Below are 21,690 nucleotides of genomic sequence, written 5' to 3' on the forward strand. Positions count from 1 at the left end.
TTCAAATTCAGCTTTGGATCAAAATGAGGAGATCTGACCCTATAAAAGTACCCAGAGAAGTTTTATGATATTAAATGATGATGCTGTACTGCAAATTTGCATTTGATTCTGTGCGTTTTGGTTGCTAAGGACTTAGGGTATAGTTTCTCCAATTGTGTTCCTCATGTAATAATCAGACACCAGTTTGTAACGGGTTCCTCTTCAATTCCAGTAGCTAATTGCTTCTGAAGACAATAAGCAGTTATTTTAAACAAGATCCATAAAGTGACATTAAATTTAATATTCTGGTCTTAGGAAATATTGAGTATAAAGCTTTATTTCTTACATTAATACTACTTGTTGCTAGCTTTTTTTTTCTCCTAGAGCAACAAGCAAACGCCAAATAATGTTTGCTGATAAAGGAAAGATTTTGTGCTTTGCAAAGTTGTGCTTATCACCGGTGCATGCATGCATAATCTTATGGAAAGTTTGAGATGAAGGCTCAGGTAGTGTTCATCGTGTGCAAGTGCCATGTAGGCTAGGTTAATCAGAAACTCCAGTTCATAGGCTCCATACTGTAAGTGGCAATTGATATAAATGTACTGTGGATCCCACACAGCTGCTGAAATACTATTAAATATGGATGCTTCTGAGTCTAAAAAGACTTTAATAGGATTTGGATCTATGCTTGGGAGTCTTTAGAGTGACTTATTTATTTTGGTTCATAAAATTAAAAGCACGAGACAGATTTTGCACGTATTTTATCAGATTTTTATTCTAAATGAAACTCACCCAGGGTTCTCGGTTTATACATTTAAAAAGGACTAAGTGCCATTATCTGATAGGATGGCAATGTTTCCCTTAAACAAGGAGCAGTACTTTTTTGCATTAAAAGCTCTTTAAATCTCTCCCTCATAAAGTGGAAATTGCGTTGCATGTTTTTAATGTATTCATTTTTGGAATTATTAATTTATTTACCACTAGTTTTAAGGAGGGGAGTGCAGTTTGGCATCAAGAGAAGTATACTGGGAAGCGGAGACAGATGATATCTTAGTATTCTGCAGCTTGTATCGTTGCCTCCGAGCACGCCAGCTATTCCTCCACGTCTGATGATAACCCCCTGCCCCAAAGAATCACAAACTTTCGGCTCTCTGTAATTCGACTGTCTTAGTTGCTGAAACAGCATCTATATATTTTATTTTTTCAGAGATACTGTGGTAGAGTAACAGAGGGCCTCATTAAGGGCATCTGTTATCTTAGTTCATATTTTATTCTTATTTTTAAGAGTGCTTCAACAGAGGGGATTAAATAAGAAAAGAACAGACCCTCTTTTTTTACTGCTCTTCTGTACCGAGCRCTCCCAGGGCCAGAAACGCCCCGTGATTACTAGTGTGCAAGGCTTTGCAATACGGTTGGTGCAACCGGAGTGGGCAGGGATTCACAAGTTATTCCAAATACCTTTCCACAGCAAATCCTGATGCAGCCTGAGGACAGAAAACATTGTAAACAGCGTACAGGGAGAGACCTCCTTTGTGCTGATAAATATTTCTTTAAAGTGTAGATGAAGACGCTGTGCTTGCTTTATTTAAGTACAATTGTATCTGTAATGCCATAAAAAAGACAAACTATGGGCAAGGAAGCTGACAAGCTATGGAGGCAGGAGTGAACCCTGGCGGTTTTGGTGGTGGTAGAGTGTGCTGGGAGGCATTTTGCTTCTCTGAGCTTACCCGCAGTTTGATACGATGATGTCTTACCTCTTCTTGGGACGTGGGGCTCTTCTGCTGATGTTCATGTTATTTTTGTCATGATGCATATGTGCTACCAGGGCAGCACATGCTAAAACCGTGAATTTTATTGCACAGACGTTCTTAGAGCATGGAGGYGCTTCCCTTTTTAACATCGCATTCCTGCAAGCCAGTTGTCTCCTTTCTCACGTGTGGAACGATTCGGCTGTATTTGCAGAGTGACTGTTGGGGCAGATATTAATGTAAATACTGTCACTGCACTGACACTGTGCATTGCAATGCAGGTAACTGAAATAACAACGGTTGTTTGGAAGCTATGGGAAGAAACAAGCAAGAAACAAGTCTTTTTGGCCACTGGGTTTTTTGTCAGCCTGTAATGAGCCCGGGTGTCTCTCACAAGCCCAACTCTGAGCTGTGCCGCTGGGGCTGAAGGACGTGTGGGCCACACTGCTGCTTGGAGAAGTGGACCAGTACATCTACATTAGGATCTCATAAACTGCGRTGTTGCAGAATGACTTAGCCTAAATACAAAACTGTAGAACTATTTGTGTTCCCCCCCCTCCTCCCCACAGCAGAAAAGCAAAGTCTGTGCATCTGACTGAAGGATGGTGGGAGGGAAGGAAATGGAGGAAGGAGAAACAAATCGCTATTTATAGAAGCCGAAAGATAAGTGAGTCATCTTTATTTTAGTGCTAATTTAAGTAAATATGAAATTGTCTGGTATTATTGGTAACAAGTCTCTTTTAAATGCAGCCCAGTTGATTGGGGTGTGCGAGCCTCAGGAGTACTCTCTTATCTGGTAGGTAATGCTGTGGCTGATATTTTACTGTCAACATTGTTTAGAGATTTGGGAGGGGAGCCGGCCCAGTGATCTGGTGCCCTCCCATACTTGAGAACGGCAGATTGGAGCAGTGAACAACGTAAGGGCAAAACGTCCCCCTCCAGGGCCGGCTCAGACGCCTCGGGTAGGAGCAGAGGAGGACAGGAGCTCGGGTCAGACCTTTGCTCATTGAGAGCAATGGAGGGTAAGCTTTCTCCAGCAGCGGGGACTGCACTGTGTCGAGTTGGCTTCTGGAAAATGGTAATTTAAAATGTGCCTGTAGAAAGAAAATACAACTTATTCTCCCTTTCTCTTAGTTTCCTTGCTCATAGTGGAGATATTGAACTCTGTTGTAAAGCTCTGTAGGTAAAAAGCACCGTATATATGTAAGATTGTGTTGTTAATGATAATTCTAAATATATGTTTTGTTAAAGCAGATTGTAGCAATCTGTTTTCAGCCTTTTTGACTAACACACCTGTCAAATTCCCTCTTTGCTAAGTATAAAAAAATCCCATTTGCAATATGAATCATTGCTGTAGGGAGATTTCAGAAAGTGCAGGTAGTCTTATTCCTGCCCCTGTGGTTTAATTGTGTMTATTTGTTTTTAATCTTTAGATTACCGGTAGTTAGGAATGACTGTATTCAAATGTGTTTCACCTCTCTGCTCAGTGCTGCAGCGCTCTTGACATTCCCTTGCACCGTAAAAACCTTGTATTGTAAGTTTTAACTACAGTGGTGAGGTGAGAAATCTCAGCGACCAGATACGTGAGCAGGCTAAGGTAGTCGGTGGATAAGTTGCTTATCTGAACCATGTCTGGAACACTAGGAGCCTGATCTGAAACTCTCCAAGGCCAGGAAATCCTCATGTTAATACATAGCGTAATATCTATATGTTTTCAGTCCCGGAGGGTGTGCTAGAAAAGAACCTCTTGTCGAGAGTTATGGCTATGGCCAAGACCATACAGGGGTGGCTTCTTCTCAATGTCACGGCAACAACGGCAGGATCAGGGGCGCCAGGAGGCGCCTGAGAGGGGCCCAGGCGGCAGGGACACTGCCCAGGATATTCTCTTATCCTCCAAATGTTCCCTGAGAGCAGCACTTCCACTTAATTCGTCTCATTTTTTAAAAACATTTTTCACCTTTTTACTACATGGTAGTAAACATTTAGGTTGGCCTTATGAGGAAGCATGAGGGTTTCCAAATTTAGGGGAAACTGAGTAAAATCTAAAATCTTTTTTTTCTGCTTGGTTTGCTTTAAAAGAGAGATATTTTAATCTTGATTTATCTGATGTTTAATTTAATTGGATTGCTTGTCATAGACCTAATATGAACTAATAAAATGAATAAAATGTCTAAACTCCTCATCTGTTTTGGGCAAATACTCAGCAATATGAATATCATGTACAGAAGAGCAGTGCATGTATTCTGTGTGTTTAAAAGATAATTAATCATGATGTACGGACAAATTAATTATGGATGCATAAGGACTGAAGGAAGAGCTGAGTGAGTTTCAAAACTAGTCATGTAGACAGTGAAAAAGGAAGGAAGGAAGGAAGGAAGGAGAGAATTGTGGTAAATAACCAAGAGCAGCTTGGAAATAATCTAAATATGTGTCCTTATACATGTGTACTTCAGAAGTGCTACCTCACTTTCTAAACAGCGTCGAGATCTCTTTTGGAAAGGGTATATTTAGGACCTGGACATTTTTCAGGCCTGTATCTGCAAGGTCCTGGGCAGGCAGTAGTGGCCTTTTCTAGTCACCTGTGGTTGCCCTTAGTGGAACCAAAGACTTCAGATGTGGGAAGGTGAAGCCACTGTTATCAGCCGGAGTAAATTTTAATCCAGTTATCCAAATAAACATTGAAACTTGTGCATTAGTGCTTTTGCTCTTTGACCGTTTTAAATTTTCTTGAGTGATGTGTACTTTAAAAATGGRATTGACATGAGAAATATTTTCTACTGCAAACAAATAATAGAAAAAATGAGGAARATAGTCTCTGTTGGTGGTGGTTTTGGTGTTTCTATCGTGTTTTTAGAGAAAGAAAAAAGATATTTACCATTTAAAATGATTTCCAGAAATATTTTTATTCCSTCTAACCAAGAAGGAGTTAAAAAAGTGTTCCTCCATCCCTTCTTTTGGAACAAAGTAGTGGCTCTCAAATTAATTTATGAAGATAGCACTGTGGATAAGAGTTAAAGCTATTTGCGTAGGATTTGGCCTACGAACCCTCGTAAGTTTGTGCATGGCAAAAAAAACCTGAGAAAGTTAACTCTTAATTCTTGGGCTGGGGGGGATGGAGCGGATTTATATATTTTTGTTGTCGTTCAATGCACTGATAATAGAAGCGAGTCCTTGCGAGTTGCCGGGGCGGATCCGGTGCTCCCCGGCAGATGCGCTGGCGTCGGCCGTGCGGCGGCGGAGAGCCCGGGCCCTCCCGCCTAGCCCCTTCGCGCCAAAGTTATTCATATTGCTGTCTGGCAATCAGGTTGACAGGAGTTTGCAAAATCCTTTCAAGCTGTGGGGTAGATTTGTATAGGTGATTCAAGCTGAGTGTATCTATCTGGGGCTGGTCCGTGCGCCGCAGAGGACAAGAGGGCGGGCAGCGGGCGCGGGAAGTCGGGCTCAGGGGCGGCCGGGGAGCGGGCTCCGTGGCTGCTCGTGTTAACTTAGAGCTGAACTTCAGCGCAGGTAATTGAGGTGCCTTGTGCTAAGAGTTGGCCTTCGCTAGCCACAGCGCGGTCGGGACAGAAATGGCAAAACTGCAGCAGTGCGACTTCTCCRGGTCTGAGAGGGAAACACCGGTGCCAAAGGGAAAGAAACCCACGTGGTCGAGAAGCGTGCATTATACTCCCGTCGCATCCAATGACGGGAATTGCTCTTGGTTTTAAAAGTATGATTTGGCAATATTTCGTCTCCTCGGTCTGCAGTCGCTGGTGCATGATGGTCTCTTTGAACCCATTGCTTTGTTTCAGCCTTCGGCGGAGGATCRGCTGCTTCCAGCTCGCAGAAACGGGTGAGGAAGGACACTGGGTTATTTATCRCACAGTTCAAATGAAAGCGTAAACCATCACACATACATTCAGAATTGCAGAAAAACCTATTACTGAGGAGTTACAACGTTTTTGCTGCCCTATTCTAACCACACCTTTTTGAAGCTTTGACATTCCTGAATTTTCTTTGGAGCAAGACATGAAAACATATGAAGTCCACACAAAAGTCCTATTTGCCATTTCATGTGTTGAATCTGGGTTTCACAGGAGTGTTTTTGTTTGGTTTGGTTTTGCTTGTATTTAGCATGTAGGACTTTTAAAAGCCCTTCATGGCTGGAGAGTTTTTATTGTAAACATAAAACATTAATTTAAACATTAAAAATTTTACAGCTGCTTTTTAGTACATAAATTTTCACAGACACTCAAAGACTGTAATTTTTGTTTTAATATTTGCTTTTTCCTAACTGCTCCAAAGTTGGACAGAGAGGGGAGAAAAACAGCATACYGATAAAATACTGCATGTTTAGATCTTTTAGCTCTAAAATCAACATTCTTAACACAGGGAAGAATTCCTATTAAGTAAGGGATAAATACTAGTGCTGCCAAGAAAATCAAACATTCCCACAGTTTTGGGTTTCGTTTTTGTCGTTGTTGGTTTTTCTCCCTTAAACAGTTCTTCAGCAAATCAAGAATGTAAAAAAAAGAAAGAAAAAAGAAAAGCAAGTTSATCTATATAGCAGCATAATCATTACTCTTCATGTGATAGGTTCTTCGCAACAGGGTCTTTAGAAAAGAACATGCTCTTTCCAAGGCTCAAGACGGCAATAATAAAGAAATAACAGTGTTAGTGTTTGACAGTTTTGTGGCAGTACAGAAAACTGCTGTATAGGATTCAAAAGCAGTGACTTGTTAGGTTGCCCTGGACTGACGGGAGGTGGACGCTCTGCAGAAAGGAGTGTGCTTAATTCTCAGCTATGCGCGTTGGAGAAACTTCACTGATTTGCATGGATCTGCAGGAAATTATAACAGAAAATCGGTTGTGTGTGGTGGGTAGCTTGTTTAATTTTGTTGGTCGCAATACCTGTGGGCGTTCATGTTTGGCACGGAGGTGCGCAGGGAGAACAGCAGGCCAGTGGCACAGCGAGACCCCATGCAGAACTTGTGGAGTAAGTAGTCAGAGAACAAATCTAGAACAAGTCCTCTTTTCACCCCAAATACCATCTCTAAGGCTGCTCTTCAAAAGCAGATGCTTCTGCCTCTGGGTTTTGTCTGGAGTTTGTATGTGTGTGCACAGTGCTGGCTGTGGGTTAGTTTAAAGCTGTCATTCAGTCTAGCRGCATGTGAGATAAGCAGATTGGCTCCTCTCCTTTCTGCAAGTTCTTTTAGGCTTAGGGTAGGCACCTAAGTGGAGAGGTGGTTGTCACTGGGTGCAGCAGCGTTTCCTAAATTACGGTGGATCAGTAGTATTTTATTATATAAATGCCATCGCATTTTTATAAAAAGAGACAGTTATAGGCTCTCATTAGATTATAGGAGTTGGTCCCTGGTTATAATAAACACTGAGAATGGAAGCAGTTAAAGACAGTGTATTGTTTTAAGCASTGGCCAGGAAAAAACATGCGGTTTTATTCTACCACTTGTGGCCAAACTAGAACTAGGAAAACCAGAAAGCAGGTGAAGAAGTACTTGAGCCAGACAGAGAAGATGGTCAAGCAAGCTCTGGTGACCAGGAGAAGCRTTAATTCAGAGCATTCGGTGTAAATGCAAAGGGAGTAGAGTCTTCCTTAGAAACGTCCCCAAGACAAAGTCTTGTTCTGTCACCTCCAAAACAAAGGTTTTGATGGATTGGAATAGTGTACTAAGCAATGTGGGAATGTTTGGTGGTTTTGTCTTGTCTTTCCTATACTTCTGGCTTTTTCTCTGATGGAATAATTTGCAGAGTGTCTGGTATTACCCCTACAAACCTACTAGCTAACTCAATTTCATCAGCAATCAGTCAGCTTGAATTAAAAAGTCTAAACCTACACATTCTGAATATAAGGCTACTTTATATGTATGCTTAACATCCATTCAAATTTCATGTAATGGTGTTATTAAACCTCCAGGCTGATAACTTTTTGTTACGCAGCAAATAAGTACAATAGGGAAGCGTCTTCAATATACTGTAGCATTAARCACAAAGATGCCTCTCTCTATATAATGTGCAGTTTGTTGGACAAGGTGGTGAACAAACATATTCTCTTTCTCTGCGTGTCACTGGTCTTTACAGGTCTGGAGAAAAACCCAAATCAACAAATTAAGGAGACAACAGTATTGCTTACTTGTTTCAACACGCTAAAAGCATATTTTGACGTTTCCAGGGGCTGTTGAAATGTGTGGTTTTTTGCCATTGTTACTGTGTGTGTATTTGCAGAGTTTACCTAGTCAGTCCTGCATTATTTGGCAAAAAGCAGCAAGAGCTCGCACACCAGCAGTTTGCTTGGCTCATGAGGACCTGTTGGTGGAAAGGACAGGCAAGGGCATTCGGTGTATATGTTCGCCACAAAGTGTTCTTCTATAAAGAGTATAAATAGTAATATTTAAACTCATCTACTGCAAATTTCTGTAGTTTGTTTTCAAATAACAATGACCCAAGAAAATGTGGGGCTGATGCTATACTGGATCAGGTCAGGGGGCTATTAGTTCAGTTTTCTATCTTCAACTACTAAATAATACATGTAATCCTGCATTGATCGCGTTTGTAAGTAGTCTCTGTCTCTCTTTTTATCAGCAATTCAAAGTAAAATCACATCACCATTCAGTTACCTAAATTTACAGCCACATGCAGTCATGCCGGTGCTCGATACCCATCTGCACGTTCAGGTTCGGGCGAGTGCAGGTCGTCTGCTACTCACAAATCCCTTTCCAGTACTGCAGGAAATCCACGGCAGTGCGTTCCCATTTCCGTATTTTGCCCCTGTGCCATGTGAGGAGCATGTGCACCCATTATTAATTTCTCGACTTGTCTTTCAAGCTTGAGGAACTAACTCCAATGTCTTCAGAGCTAGCGGGGCAGCGCTGCTCGTCAGGCCGGGCGGCTCGGCCACGGAGTCATCGGCTCGGCCGATTTAGTCCGCGGAGGGAGACGGGCAAGTGCGCAGGCCGGGCGGGCTCCCGGCGRGTTTCCTTCGGAAGTGCCGAAACCGAACGCGCGCTCACAGGCGCTCTGCGCGAGGCTGCGAGGGTGTTTCGCAAYGGAAAAACCACGCGCTAGCCAGAGGGCTGGTTTAGCAAGAATGGCGCCGGTCAAAGTTAATGCCCTGGAAATGTGTCTCGTGGACCACATTTGAGTAAAACGAGCAAACTGTCCAAGGAACCACAGGTTAAAAAAAAAAGAGAGAGAGAAAGTCCTTAAACCTTTGAGGAATTTCTTTGCTGTACTGTTTTTCATAGTTGTGGGATGCAGACACATCTGTACATATAAAATTTGTACATGGGAACARAAGTGGCAGCCTAGTATAAACTCTTTTCAGTGAAAGGAGGTGATACAGAGAAGAAAATATGATGGTAGGAAATCCTACAACCACAGAATAAAGCTTCTCTACACTTAAGAAATCATGGGGGCTAAAAAAAGCCTTATAACAAAGCTGTAGGAAACCTTATTTGTGATTGGTTTGCCTATAAAATGTATTTTCATAAATATATATAAATATAAATGTGTGCGTGTGTATGCTGGGTACACACATAAATATATATATATGCCACGTGCATATATGATGTGCACATACTTATTTTAGATATTCACTGTTGGATTAATATAGTGTGTAAATGACTGGGTGCAGATAGATAATATAGCTGGTTTACAGAACAAGTGAAAGTGCGATTTTACATGTGCTGTTACGGAAAGTGTGTTGCTACAGAGCATTTGAATCACAAGTTTCATTACTGATTATGTACACAAAGCCTGTGTATGGCCATGTATATCATAAATACATATACGCAATGGAACTTGCATGTGARTTGTTGTCAGGACTTGATATCAGGACTTCTTACAACTTAAAGAACTGTAAGTCGCAGTATTTTCCCTGGATTTAGACATGTTCCAAACACTACCCATGTTCGGTGCTGCGTTCCCTGTGCAGGGATTATCCRGAGATGGGTAGAAATTTGTGTATGTTTTTTTGAACACCACTTTCTTTGCTGCTTTACGAACAGCATCTGCGGTGTTTATTGTCTCCTCGCCGCAAGGTTAATGTGTTTGTGTTTTTTCTAATCAGTTAGTAGTAGCCTGTTAGTACTCGAGGTCGGTAGAGATTACGAACCCTGTTACAAGAAAAGCGCTGCAGCCGCCGGGAACCGGGTTCAGCCTGTTTCTATTAGGCTGCTTGAATTTGCCTGGCTTCTCTTCTCCAGCCGTTTCTCAGGCTCTTTGCTGCGTTTGCTTGAGCAGCACCTTTCGGCCGCTGGGCAGCCAGCACCTCCCTGCTGCCCCGGCTACCGTGTCCTGCTCGGACTTGTGGTCTACGAGGAGGCTCTCCGAGCTCCCCGAGGGCCTCTCCTTGCCCTTTGCAGTAGGCRAATAGGTTTTGACCTCATGACTGTGCTGCTCTCACAGTGGGCAGTGGGTTTTACACAGCCAAGGACTTTGAGAAAGCGGAGGTCCCATCTGACACTGTCCTGGCGTGTCCAAACAAGCACCGCATCAGCGCTCTTCCACAGCCGAGCGTCTTGCTCTGGTTACAGCTTGGAGTTGAAATTTGTTTGTCAGACAATCATTTGAAAACTTCCAGAAACATCTGGCTATTTATATCTGAGTAATTAGATAAAATTAAGATGCAAGAGGCCGATGATGACCCACGCATGACTCCTTTTGATGTTTCGTAAACCTCTAAGTTCACAGGAGCTCCTGTCCTCCAAAATCCCCCCATCCAGTAGGGCTGCCTGCTCCCATGCCCCTCCTCAGAGATAAAGAGAGAAATGAATAAAGCCTTTGGAAGAAAACAAAGGCACAAAGAAAAAAAAATAAGTAAAATCAAATAACTGGTAGTCAACAGTTACAGTATTGCTTCTAACACCTCATAGGCCTTGTGATTTTAGCTTATTTATTACAAAATATATTACTCTAGGTCACATTGCTTAGTTCCAATTTTATCTGTCCCAAAGTTCGCAATTTTGCGTGCAAATGAGGATATGTATAGCTGTACGCATCTGCTGAAAGTTCAGACCTAAAATCTTCATGGGTGGCTTCTTTGCACATTACGCTTTGGATTTTTTAAAGCGGATTACAATATTCTTTTGTAYATGTTATATGGCCAGGCTCAGACTTTGTGATTCTTGGCATTCATATTTCATAAGTGTGTGCTTTGTTTATTTTACATTAAGGCAAATATTCACTGCACCATTCCCTTTTTACCTTTATAGTATTTCTATTGTGCCTTTATTATTACATACAAAAAGTGAAAGCACAGTTATGTTAAATTTTATCCAACTGAAAAGTAAGGCAGATACRTGAAAGAAAAATTATCCTGTGTTTTCTAATCCTCCTCTTTTTTCAGTTTTCTGTGGCGGTGGAGTTAATTCATTTACTTGGGTTGTGTTCAGCTGCTATGTAAGTGTTAAGCACTTTAATCCTTTGGTAGCATTTTTACATTGACATCGTAGTGAAGTGCTCAGTTTTACAGAATGCTGATATATCTGCTCAAAATATGAAATGATAAATCTTAATGTACTAAACTGAATTTATTATGTTTATGTTTATTCCTGGGGAAAAAACAATTTAGATCACATGCAATGTTTTACATATGTACTGGGTGAAAACCTAGCTTCCCGTGTCCACACCAAAATTCTTCTGAATGCAGTAGAGCCATAATGTCACTTCTGTTTTTTTCCCCCCTTCTGGTTAAGCATTAGAAGGTCGATCAAAGCTGAACAATATTAGTTCCTGCTCCTAAGGCAAGTATTGCTTTGATGGAAGCGAGGAGAACTGCGCTTGTGCACCCAGTTCTTTGTGAGGTATTCATATACAACTGTGCTTAGGACTTTGGTTTCCTGTTTTCTCCAGAAGAAGGTTTTTGTAAATATTTCATGAATAAGAAGTGTGGCTAATCAGAGAAGACAAAAATTTCTCAAGTGTAAGAAAAATGCATTAGCTTGCTTTCTTTGTCCAGTTTCTCTCAATTGTATTTAGGAAGAGATATCCTCTTTGGTCTGATATACAGTAAAAATATCAATGTGATAATCAGATTAAAGTAGGTCATTCAGGAAAACTGTAAATCCCGTGACTCTTTGCTTGGGAATATGGTTGGCACGCCACTGAGATTCGATGAGTTTCATCCAACCAAGATATAGCCCCTCATGAACATCTCTGTTAATTCAGATTACAGGGATGTTGTCAAACCAACCCCAGTCAAAAGAAGAAATTGAAATTGTGGTTTGCGCACGCTCGTAAGAGTGTAAAAAGTTCTTTCTTCAAGATTTTAATATCTTCTGTTTGCAAAATACTTACAGATAAAAATGCAACTTTATTTCTATCTTTGAATCTTCTTGCTTTCATTTACTCATAGCTTACAGTCTGTGTGGGTGGGTTAAGAATTTATAATAGTTTGCAGGTTGTTCTTACTGTTTTTCTTTCATTCACTGTCTTTTTGTTTTCATAAAGGAAATCACAGTGATATCAGTAGAATTGTTGAAGCCTGAGCATGTAACAAAAATGGTTTATCCTGGCAGGGTGGGAAGCAAAGACAGGGAAGAGAAACAAAAGCAAGAGGCAAAGTCTGAATGTAGGTTCTACTAATTAACGACAGCAAGTAATTTAGATCTGAATTCTGTTTTACAATGCTAATGAGAATAATGTTGACAACTTACAGATGGGAAAATATTTTCTTAGGTAAGACTAAAATTTTAGTTCCATTATAAACCCAACTTTGATCTCACTTTTGTATGAAAAACTACTTTCTCTGTCACATTTTGCATTAGGGGAATGTGTCCAGCAGCATTTGTTCAAATTTTGCATGTATAAGTTGATCTGGTTTTGATGTGTGGGAATTGTTTTTTAAATGACTGTACATCCAAGATTCATTGAGCTGATGAAGACTGCATTATTATTATCATGCCACATGCTTGTTTCTGTTAACTCTGAACTTTCTCTATTCTACTGATATCAGAACTGATATATGTATTCATTCCATTTCCATTCTTTTCCATTTTAGAAATATCCCAGAGTCTGAATTTAATTTCAGGCCTCCAAGAATAGGGCCACTTTTGAGATTATGGATTTTCTCTAGCTCACTTTAGGGGACTAGACTTCCTTTGAAGAGAACTTTCACCAGATCTGTGGAATTTGGTGCTACGATGTTACCAGTTACAGAGATTCTGCTTATTTAGTTTCATTTTCAGTGGGTGACTTCTTCGTCCAGTTATCAGGGGATTCATACCTTGCTGCAGGGATGTTTTGTATTTGAAAAATTGAAAACTGARCTGGAAATCTAAGCAATGTTCTCTGAGGTTTTCTTTCAACTTCTCCTTCTTTCCCTTTTTTCTTTCTTCCGACTTCCTAGGCACCAGAGCRTGATCGCATGGACTTCATTTGACTATTGACTGCTGCTGTGCCATCGTGACTCCCAACAAGTCCCATCCGTGTTGCTCCTTGATTTAACTGGAGGGTTCACTTAAGAGCAGGGCAAAGTATTTTTCCCCCTCTGCAACCTGATGACTCACATATACATCCATGTTTCATGTTTTATCATGTTACATAAATAATCTTATCTGTCCCTGCAGTATTTCTGTTAGCTACATCATTGCTAAATTTTGTAACAATATGCCCTTTGCAGTAAAATGTCACCAAAAAGTTATATACTGTAATAATTTTCATCTGTTTCATAAAGACAGACAATTTTCAAGATTCATGTTCATTTCATCATTGAAATCCGAGTGTTCCTACATTAATTTATAATGAAACCCCATGCTCCCTTTTACATTGATCACTAATTTTCTGTCTTCTTGATATGTGTTAAAATAAACTATAGATATAAAGGGCACGTTATACGCCTGACACTGTTGAGTTAAATAGAACATACTTCTGTAACTCATCCCTGTAGTCTGCCTTGGTCTTTTATTTCGCGGTGAAAACCCATGAAACCCAATGACAAGAGGCGGGTTGCATTTACCACACAGATGATTCAGTGTGTTTCTTCATTTCTATCTCCGGATAACCTGCTTAACAGGAATTTCCAAACACTGGTCTGCAGCCCACAAAGCTTTTGAATGCAGGCTGCAAAAAGGCTGTGAAGTTGAATAGAAGGATATTGCRCTGCAGCTGAATATTAATATGTGGCCTCCAAATCAAAAACAATGTGGGAAAAAAAGATGGTATAGGTTAAGAGCATAACAGGATCTGCTCTGAGGTATATCAAGTTCATTTATCCTACCTGACAATAGCTAGTACCAGATGCATTTACACACCATAAAAGCTGGATGTGGATAATCTGTCCTAGAGCACTGGCTTGTGTCTCTAATATAGCTAGAGACTGATTTAAGTCATGAAGCAAAATGTTCAGTGTATTTCCAGTTGTTTTCATTAACAATGATAAACCTATTGGAACTGACTGCTACGGTACGGTTTTACTGGAAAAATGTCACTCATCTGTGAACTTTCCAAATCCTGGGTGACATTTCCTGCTCCGAGGTAGTCTAGAGGTGATAGCCCCAAGAGACATGGAATAGAAGGCAATTACTTTTGAATATGGGCCAGCGCAAATAGTGGTAGGGAATGAGGTAAAACTTCAGGGGTCCCCTGGTAAATTAATTTTCCCTAATTACACAAAAATGGCAGAAAATGCAGACACTAGAATTGCCTGTTGAAATAATAYAATATTTACATTCTGATTAATCCATAGGTCAGGTAAGCGCTGTTCAATACTCCTCTCTGGAAGGAAAGCTCTACTTTGAAAGAAAAAGGGACCCGCTCTTTGAACAAGCAAGTTGAATTCTTTCAAATGCTARTTGTAATTTGGTAAAGGCTATAAAATAAGTTAAGCCAATGGCTRTAAAATTACTGAAAGTGTAAAACATCATCCCTAACATATCTTTCAGGGCTCTGGAGCAGAATGATTTATTAACTTAGTTTTGTGCCCTCTTCTTAGGAAGACTTTTTTCAGAAATCCTTTGGTAAATGCAAATTAGTATTTTACTAGAATAAATAACTGCAGATAATATGGGTACCACAAAAAATATTTATATTCCTGTAGAATGACAGTCACCTGTTTATGCTAGAACTGGATTAGCTAGAGCAGCAGTTATTTTATTCAAATTTTGCCAGTAACAATACATATAGCATTTTTATTTAACTGTGGTAAAAGCGCATTTCTTTTCCTTCTTAAGCCATATCATTTTTCCTTTTGCTTTTCAGTAACCCCAGTCAGCTCCTACAAGAAGTCCCCAAAATGCTGTGAGCTGCCCATTTTCTTTTCAGATTCCTCATAAGCAGATGTCCACCAGACAAGCCTAAATGTCTTTTACTAATAGGTTGTTTTATCATACGTATTGGAGATTTATCAGGCTTATTGATAGGATGGTAGGTCAGTTGTGGAAGTGGTATACAAGAAGTGTGTAGGGATTTCGTGTATGTTAAAAGAAGGATACCTTAACTTGATATTCTCTGTTGCTGTGAGTATCTTTGGGCACGTGCAGTATAGTTGCAAGTATTGTTTTAAAACTTTGTTCTTTTGGTGATTACTCTGCTGTATAGCATTTTGAGAGCATACCTTAAGGTTGTTTCCTGTGAATTCTAAGCAACAATGGTGATAATATTTTACTTCAGTCTCCTGTTTCCGTGTACTGGTTTTAAGTCAAGCAGAAAGCTTTACATTTTGAGCTAATGGAACTGATTTACTACCTATTTTCTGTTCCCCATGTCTTAGATCTATAATCCACATCTTTCTTCATCTGTGTCATTTGTCTTTCCATTAGAAAGTGCAGGCCCTCATCATTTTTTTCCAGAGATCAGGTAAGCAGTTTCCSTCCATGTGTCCTCATGACAGGTGACTATGGTTTTCATTTAGAAGTCAACCTTTGCCAAAAATTATCACTGAGAAGTTTATGAGCATTTCCTTATGTTCCCCCTTGCACAGAGTGAAGGACACAGCTCATAACCAAATTATAAGTCCTTGATAATAATTGTACCTTTTAAATGCCTTTTAATGTCCTTGGGCCTGGAGAGAGCAGAGGCTCCTTAAAGTGTAGCTATTTCCATGGAGCAGTTTCTCTCTTAAACACATCAGTTTATGCAATAAATACTTGGCAATCAATTAAAGGAAAAATGCATAGTAATTTCAAGGAAGGGCTAAGCAAGTTGAACCAAAATATTTATAATGAGAGTCATGAGATGGAGGTGGTATGGTGTCTTCTTAAGACCTAAGGACACCAAGGCAACGATTATATGGGGCCCCCTGTGACTTGTATCAACTATGCCAAACAAGCTGGGAAAGGGAGAGTCCACAGTACGGGATAGTGGGAATGATGGCTGATGTATGAAAAAAACCTAAAGACTTACAGATGGCCGTGGTGGTTTCATCTGGAAAGAAACTAAACATCAAAGGCTTGAGCTGCCTGAAGGGAATACACTAATTGAGCAATAACAGCTATAAAAACTAGTTCTATAATAATATATAAAAGTAAAAACAATAACTGAGTATGACTGACTCTCCAGAATTAGGCAAAGTAAGATGAAATGTCCTTTGCCAGCAGTCACACTAAGTAAAATAATAACAGCAGCAGTAATTCTGCTTCCCAGGCAGCAGCACTTCTCACCTGCGGGAGCCCGGAGCGCTCCTATCGCGCTCACAACTGCTCTGAAACTCCAGAAACAGTCAGTCCCACAAACGAGGACTGAAACAAATTAAGCCTACTTCACAGGCACTACGTCAAGCCCAAAGAGCACTACAATTATTTCTAACCTTTCGTGTACATTGTTCTCCCAATCTCTCTCTTTTTTTTCTCCTTGGCAATTTTTCTCTCTGCTCCCCTGTCTTTTCTGAGCTTAACTCTGTGGGACGGAGATTCAGCAGGTGAAGATTTTCTGCTTCTGTCAGTGCAATATAACATTTTATACTGTTTGAGAACCTGCCTCTATATGTTTCCTTATTTCATCCCTGCCTTTGCAGTTGTTCTCTCTCCCTGGACCTACCCCAGCCGTTATTCTCTGCTGCTGCTGTTCTTCTTTTCCCCTCCACTTCTCCCATCTGCCTGTTCTCTTTCAATTATTTTTCCCCAAACTTTAATACATCGGCTTAGAATTACTGACTCTTCTGGGTACTACATGTCCACGCTCTGCTGTCATTTCAGAAACCACTCCRTATAGTTGCTCCTAGTCCATCCTGGGCCAGGCATTGCCACGTACATACTGTCTCTGGAAAAGTAGGTAACACATATCACAGAAGGTAAAGTAAGCTGAAAACTATGGATTTGGGGGCCTGCTTTGGAGAGACGCAGACCACCTACCATTCACACTGATGTTGTTAGAAGTTGTGGACGCTCAGCACTTTCTAGGATTACGCTGTTATCAAATCGAAGTGGAAATAACAAACTGGTACTGAAATGGAGTGAAGACCCACTTGTCTCCCTCATGATTCCAAATTAGTAGAAAACTACAAATAGCCTGATACAAGTTATTAAGTGTTGGCAGGCTGCCTCTGGCCTCAGAATCGTTGGTAGAAGGTCCATTTAAGAAAACTGCGTTGGCTTTTTCTTTCCCGGGTGCCAAMGCATGATATATTTGTGCTACACACGCCTAAGTACCACTGCTCTCTAGAACAGAAAGTTAAGGTTATTTCTAGGTCTCTCTGTCCTGACTCACTATATACTACCAGGAGCACATATAAGATTATCTGTGCATTTTAATGGCATTTTTAGTTATTTTCCACCTTTTATAGCCTGCTATCTGTAAGGCGTAATTCAAGTTTTCAAAGGTGGGTTTCTTCRGTAGCGCATGTAGTGTGGTGTCTGTACACACTGTCCTTGTCTGTCACAGCACAAAAATCACCTTCAGTACAGAGAGTTCTGCACTATGCAAAGTTTTCTGGGTTTTGCAACTGATTTGCTTTCCAGTTCTCCATTCCTAGTAATTTACAGTTATATACAGCAGCAATAGTATTGTAAAAAGGGATAATAATGAATGTTTTAAGACTGTTTCTGGAAAATATGCTATAGTCATATGGAGGGATTGCTCTAAATACAGACAAAATTGGATAAAATTCAGTGAGGTGCGTTACATAGCTTTAATTTAGAAAATTGGATGCCCCCTTTTGGCCTCATAATCTATTAGCCTGRTTGTATGGTTAGCGGGCATTTTATTTTTCATGAACGAATGTATGGTTTTATAGCAGAGGTTTTGTGCAGAATGTTTCTAAAGCCCCATTTCATACTGCAAGACACTTTGGCGAGCATCCATGATAGCTAGTGAAACTGGATTCTGCTATATCCACTTGAGATTATGATACCTGTTGTTTTTTCAAAGGTTTAAGTAATGGCTAAAGCAAAAGGATAAAGCAGAAGAAACCCAAACAGCTCTCTGTGACCTGTAAGTGACTTCACTGATGTAAATAAGTTGCCCAAGATTTACGTCATTACGGATGAGAGCAGAGCTTCACCCTCTGGGCAGGGGGAAGGATCTCTGCAATGTTTCCTTGGATTCCAGCAAGCAGAGTTTGGAGGAGAACAGCTAGTGCACTGATGAAAATATATGTTTGGAAGAATTTAAGTGATAGGTAAATAAGCAAATTATTGTTATGATAGGAATGGCACAAGTATTTTACTGGATTCAGCACTGATAAGGATTTTTTTCTAAAACTTAAGCATATGGGGCTTGTAAGAAGAAACTCAGGAGCTCTGAAGGATTGTGATTAATGACCTAATTAAAGAGACTTAGTTGGCATAGTTAAACATTGCCCCCCTCCGCATCCACTAGAGAAGATGCTCTGAAATTATGATGGGTTGCTCCCTTTTTGTCAGCCAGATACTGTCGTAGAGATTGGCACCACCTGACATGGGCAAAATACGTTGCAACACCCCCATCGGGCCGCTGCAGCCTGTGGGGAGCCGTCAGCGGGAAGGGGGGGAGGCTGGCGCCCCAGCCAGGGCTGGGAACAGGGATTTGCCAAACCGCTGGAAACARTTGTAAAAGGGGCTCCCTGAAAAAGGCAGTGCGATATTGCCGGTGTTTGCTTGGCTTTCTAGAGCAGAGTTACCTTCTGCCACTTCGGCTGTGTTTGTTCACYGTTAATAGAAACTGCATACACATTACGAATAAAATAGGGCAGGGAAAATTCTGTATATTTTTTGTGGTGTTCATTTTTCCGCAGAAGTAGGATCTTCTCATAGAATCCCATCTGGAAATACACCTTTTCTTCACATTGCAAAGGTTTGAATATGTAAACAGGGAAACCTCTGACCTATATAAACTATGAACTACATTTCAAAGACATTTAAATAATATCTTAAGCTGCCATCCATCTGCCCTTGTTAATGAGTGGACAGCCCCGAAAAGATTTTAACTTCTGAGTATTTGAATAAATTACTGAGCGGTCAAGATTACCACCCCTGTACAGTGCAGTGGCATATTTTCCATGTGGTAATAAATGAAGGTGATTTAATCATTATCAGTAAATGACCTGCAAAATTTCATTTTGGAACGAAGCTATTTTAACCTATTGAAATGTAAAAGTAAGTTTAAAGTGGGTAAACCTTTCCTCCTCATTTGAGGCAGCTTGAATGGGCTGAAATCCGTTTCGTGAAGTGTCAGCTTAGAGATCTGTTGCCGTCTCGGCGAGGAAAGGGCCCGGGCGGCGCGACGCTTGCACCAACGCTGGGCTGCTCCTACCCGTCCGTGCCTTGCTGTGCCGAAGGTGCAGAAGCCTCGGAGGTGTCCCGGCCTTCTGAAACCAGCCTGCCGCATGTGGCTCGTGAGCAGGAGCGACGGGTTTCGCCTTCGCCGTGCCGACGCGCTGGCCGGGCGCAGAGGCTCGGGCAGCCGGAGGCAGGCGTGCCGACAGCGCGCCCTCGCTTTCCCGATTTTAGGGTGTTTCGTGGCTCGTAAGGGAGAGGTGGAACTGCCTGGTGAGCTCCAAGTACTTGCTGTCCAGGCATCTACGTCTTTGTCAATACGTTAGAGCCGAACTTCTCAGCACGTCYGATCTTTCCGTCTTCTTTCCTCCTGTCCGTTATTCCAAACGGAGCTAAACTACATGCTTTTTCTCTCCCTGAAACCATGTGGAGAAAATACATCTAAATAAAGGTGGACAGTCAGGTTCGGGTGTCTGAGCTGCGCCATGAGACATGTAGGAATTTGGAGACAGTGAGCGAGTTGCTCATGTTTTCTGGGACTCTCCCTCAACCCAGTTCAGGAGGTGCAGTTATTTTAATAAAACATGACTGCAGCTCTGCAGCCTTGTGGCTGAACAATCCTTCATGCAGGCTGAAGCGAGTCAGGTTTTACTAGGGCTTTTGCATCTCAGAGCTGTGTTCTCTTCCAAACTTATTTTACACTTTTATTTAGGCGGACTCTTCCCATGTAGTTCACTAATTTAAGCACCTAGTTGCTCTTAATTAAGGCATTTTAACTACTTTGATAGCTTTTGAATCCTAAATAAGAAATGCTTAGGCATACAGTCTTTTTGTTATGCTTATCAATAATATGATGCTTAAGCTTTTGYGGCAATAGCGTGATGTGCAAAATTTCGCCTCCCCCTCTGTCTTCCGCTAGCGCTCCATATGGTAGCATTTAAGCGTGTTTCTCGGGCAAAGACTGTTGCTTACCAGACGAGTCCCTTCAGGTGCTGGTCTCCATCTGTGGATTAATTCACTTCCATCATTCTTACCAGCGATACTTGAAGCAGCTGTTGCCTTTCCCTTAGTGACATGCAGGTCAGGAGATGACCTCAGTGAATGAGCAAGCAAGAATTTCTATCTCCTAGCCTGTCCGTCTGTCTGTCTGTCTTCATTTTGCTAGAGTACCTAGCGCCACAGGATAAACTGGCCCGTTCTTCTACCCATCTTCTCTTCTGATGGAGGGTTTTATTTAATTTTTTCACTGAGAGGGTTGTAATACAAATAACAAATGCACAACGGCACTGGGAAGTTGATCACGTGCATGAACATAGGTTAGTGCGGTTGTGATGACATTTATGTTCAGACTCGCCTCTTTAATTGTCATGTTTAAATGATGCTTTTTGTGAACAGGCAGTATCCAAGTGGGACTCTTAAGTTGTAACTAGAAAAAAGTTCAAGATACAATCTTGAGTGTGAACATTTGTCTTCACTTTAAAACAGATTAAAATATAGTTGGAAGGAATATATTCTTTTGTCCCTGTTCTACAAATTCTAAGGTCAAATATTGAATTCATCACTCTGTTCTTACCTGGGAAAAAACTGCTGTGAAATGGAAATTCTGACTGTTTAAGGATCCAATCCTTGTTGTGTTTTATGGCAAAAGAGGTTACTTTGTAACCTGCTCTCCTAGTTATCCTTGCCACAAGGAAGCTGTGGTCGTGATTTCTAGACAAATGCTACAGTATTCAATGGGACGTCAGAACCTGCATGTAGTTTGTGCCTGGAAAACATTTGGAAATACCTGCTTTAGAAAGGTAGCTGAAATGGTCCGACCTAAGAAAATGTCTCATCAAATGTCTGTAGAGAGAGGCCACGATATTCTTAAGAAAAGCGCGTATGAGAGTTTCATTTGTTTTTCTTTTTGTTTTCAATGCAGTTTAGCAAAAAATGATCATGGGTAACTAGTGAAGCCAAAGTGTGTTCACAGTGCAAAGAGGCTTCTAGTGTCGTCAGTCGCTCTACTTAGCTTCCATTTAATCTGCAGTTRTTCGAGACCCAGGGGGACTTTGGCGAGTTATTCTAGCATGGTATGGGGAAGGTTCAGGTGGAACAAGATCCAAAGTCGGTGGATGCTACACAAAAAGTTACATAAATTTGGCCTGGAAATAAGATTTTTTTTTCAATAGGGAAGATACTAACTCTTGGAAAAAGTATATTTGTGGATATCTGCTAGATTTTCCATTACTTGAGCCTTTAAGCTAAAATTAACATTCATGTATGAAATTGAAATAAAAACAGTCCCTAGCAGCAAAAAAAATTCTAAACTTGATGCAGGAGTCATTACTTGAAATTCA

At 40.9% G+C, this 21,690-nt stretch overlaps 1 protein-coding gene across 2 annotated transcripts in view; it reads left to right on the top strand.

Annotated features, from left to right (window-relative positions):
• Positions 1–21,690, top strand: part of WWOX (WW domain containing oxidoreductase) — a 525,798-nt gene that overhangs the window by 288,251 nt on the left and 215,857 nt on the right. The window contains exon 10 of one of the 2 annotated variants that reach the window (XM_026060585.1): positions 13,072–13,541. The exons of the other annotated variant lie outside the window; for it this stretch is intronic. Coding sequence (XP_025916370.1) covers positions 13,072–13,104 — 33 coding nt within the window. The 3' untranslated portion in view covers positions 13,105–13,541. Of the gene's footprint in view, positions 1–13,071; positions 13,542–21,690 lie in introns of those variants that run through there. 2 annotated transcript variants of the gene reach the window in all.

Source organism: Apteryx rowi, unplaced genomic scaffold, assembly GCF_003343035.1.
Source record: "Apteryx rowi isolate R43461 unplaced genomic scaffold, aptRow1 scaffold_1, whole genome shotgun sequence".
Lineage (NCBI taxonomy): Eukaryota > Metazoa > Chordata > Aves > Apterygiformes > Apterygidae > Apteryx > Apteryx rowi.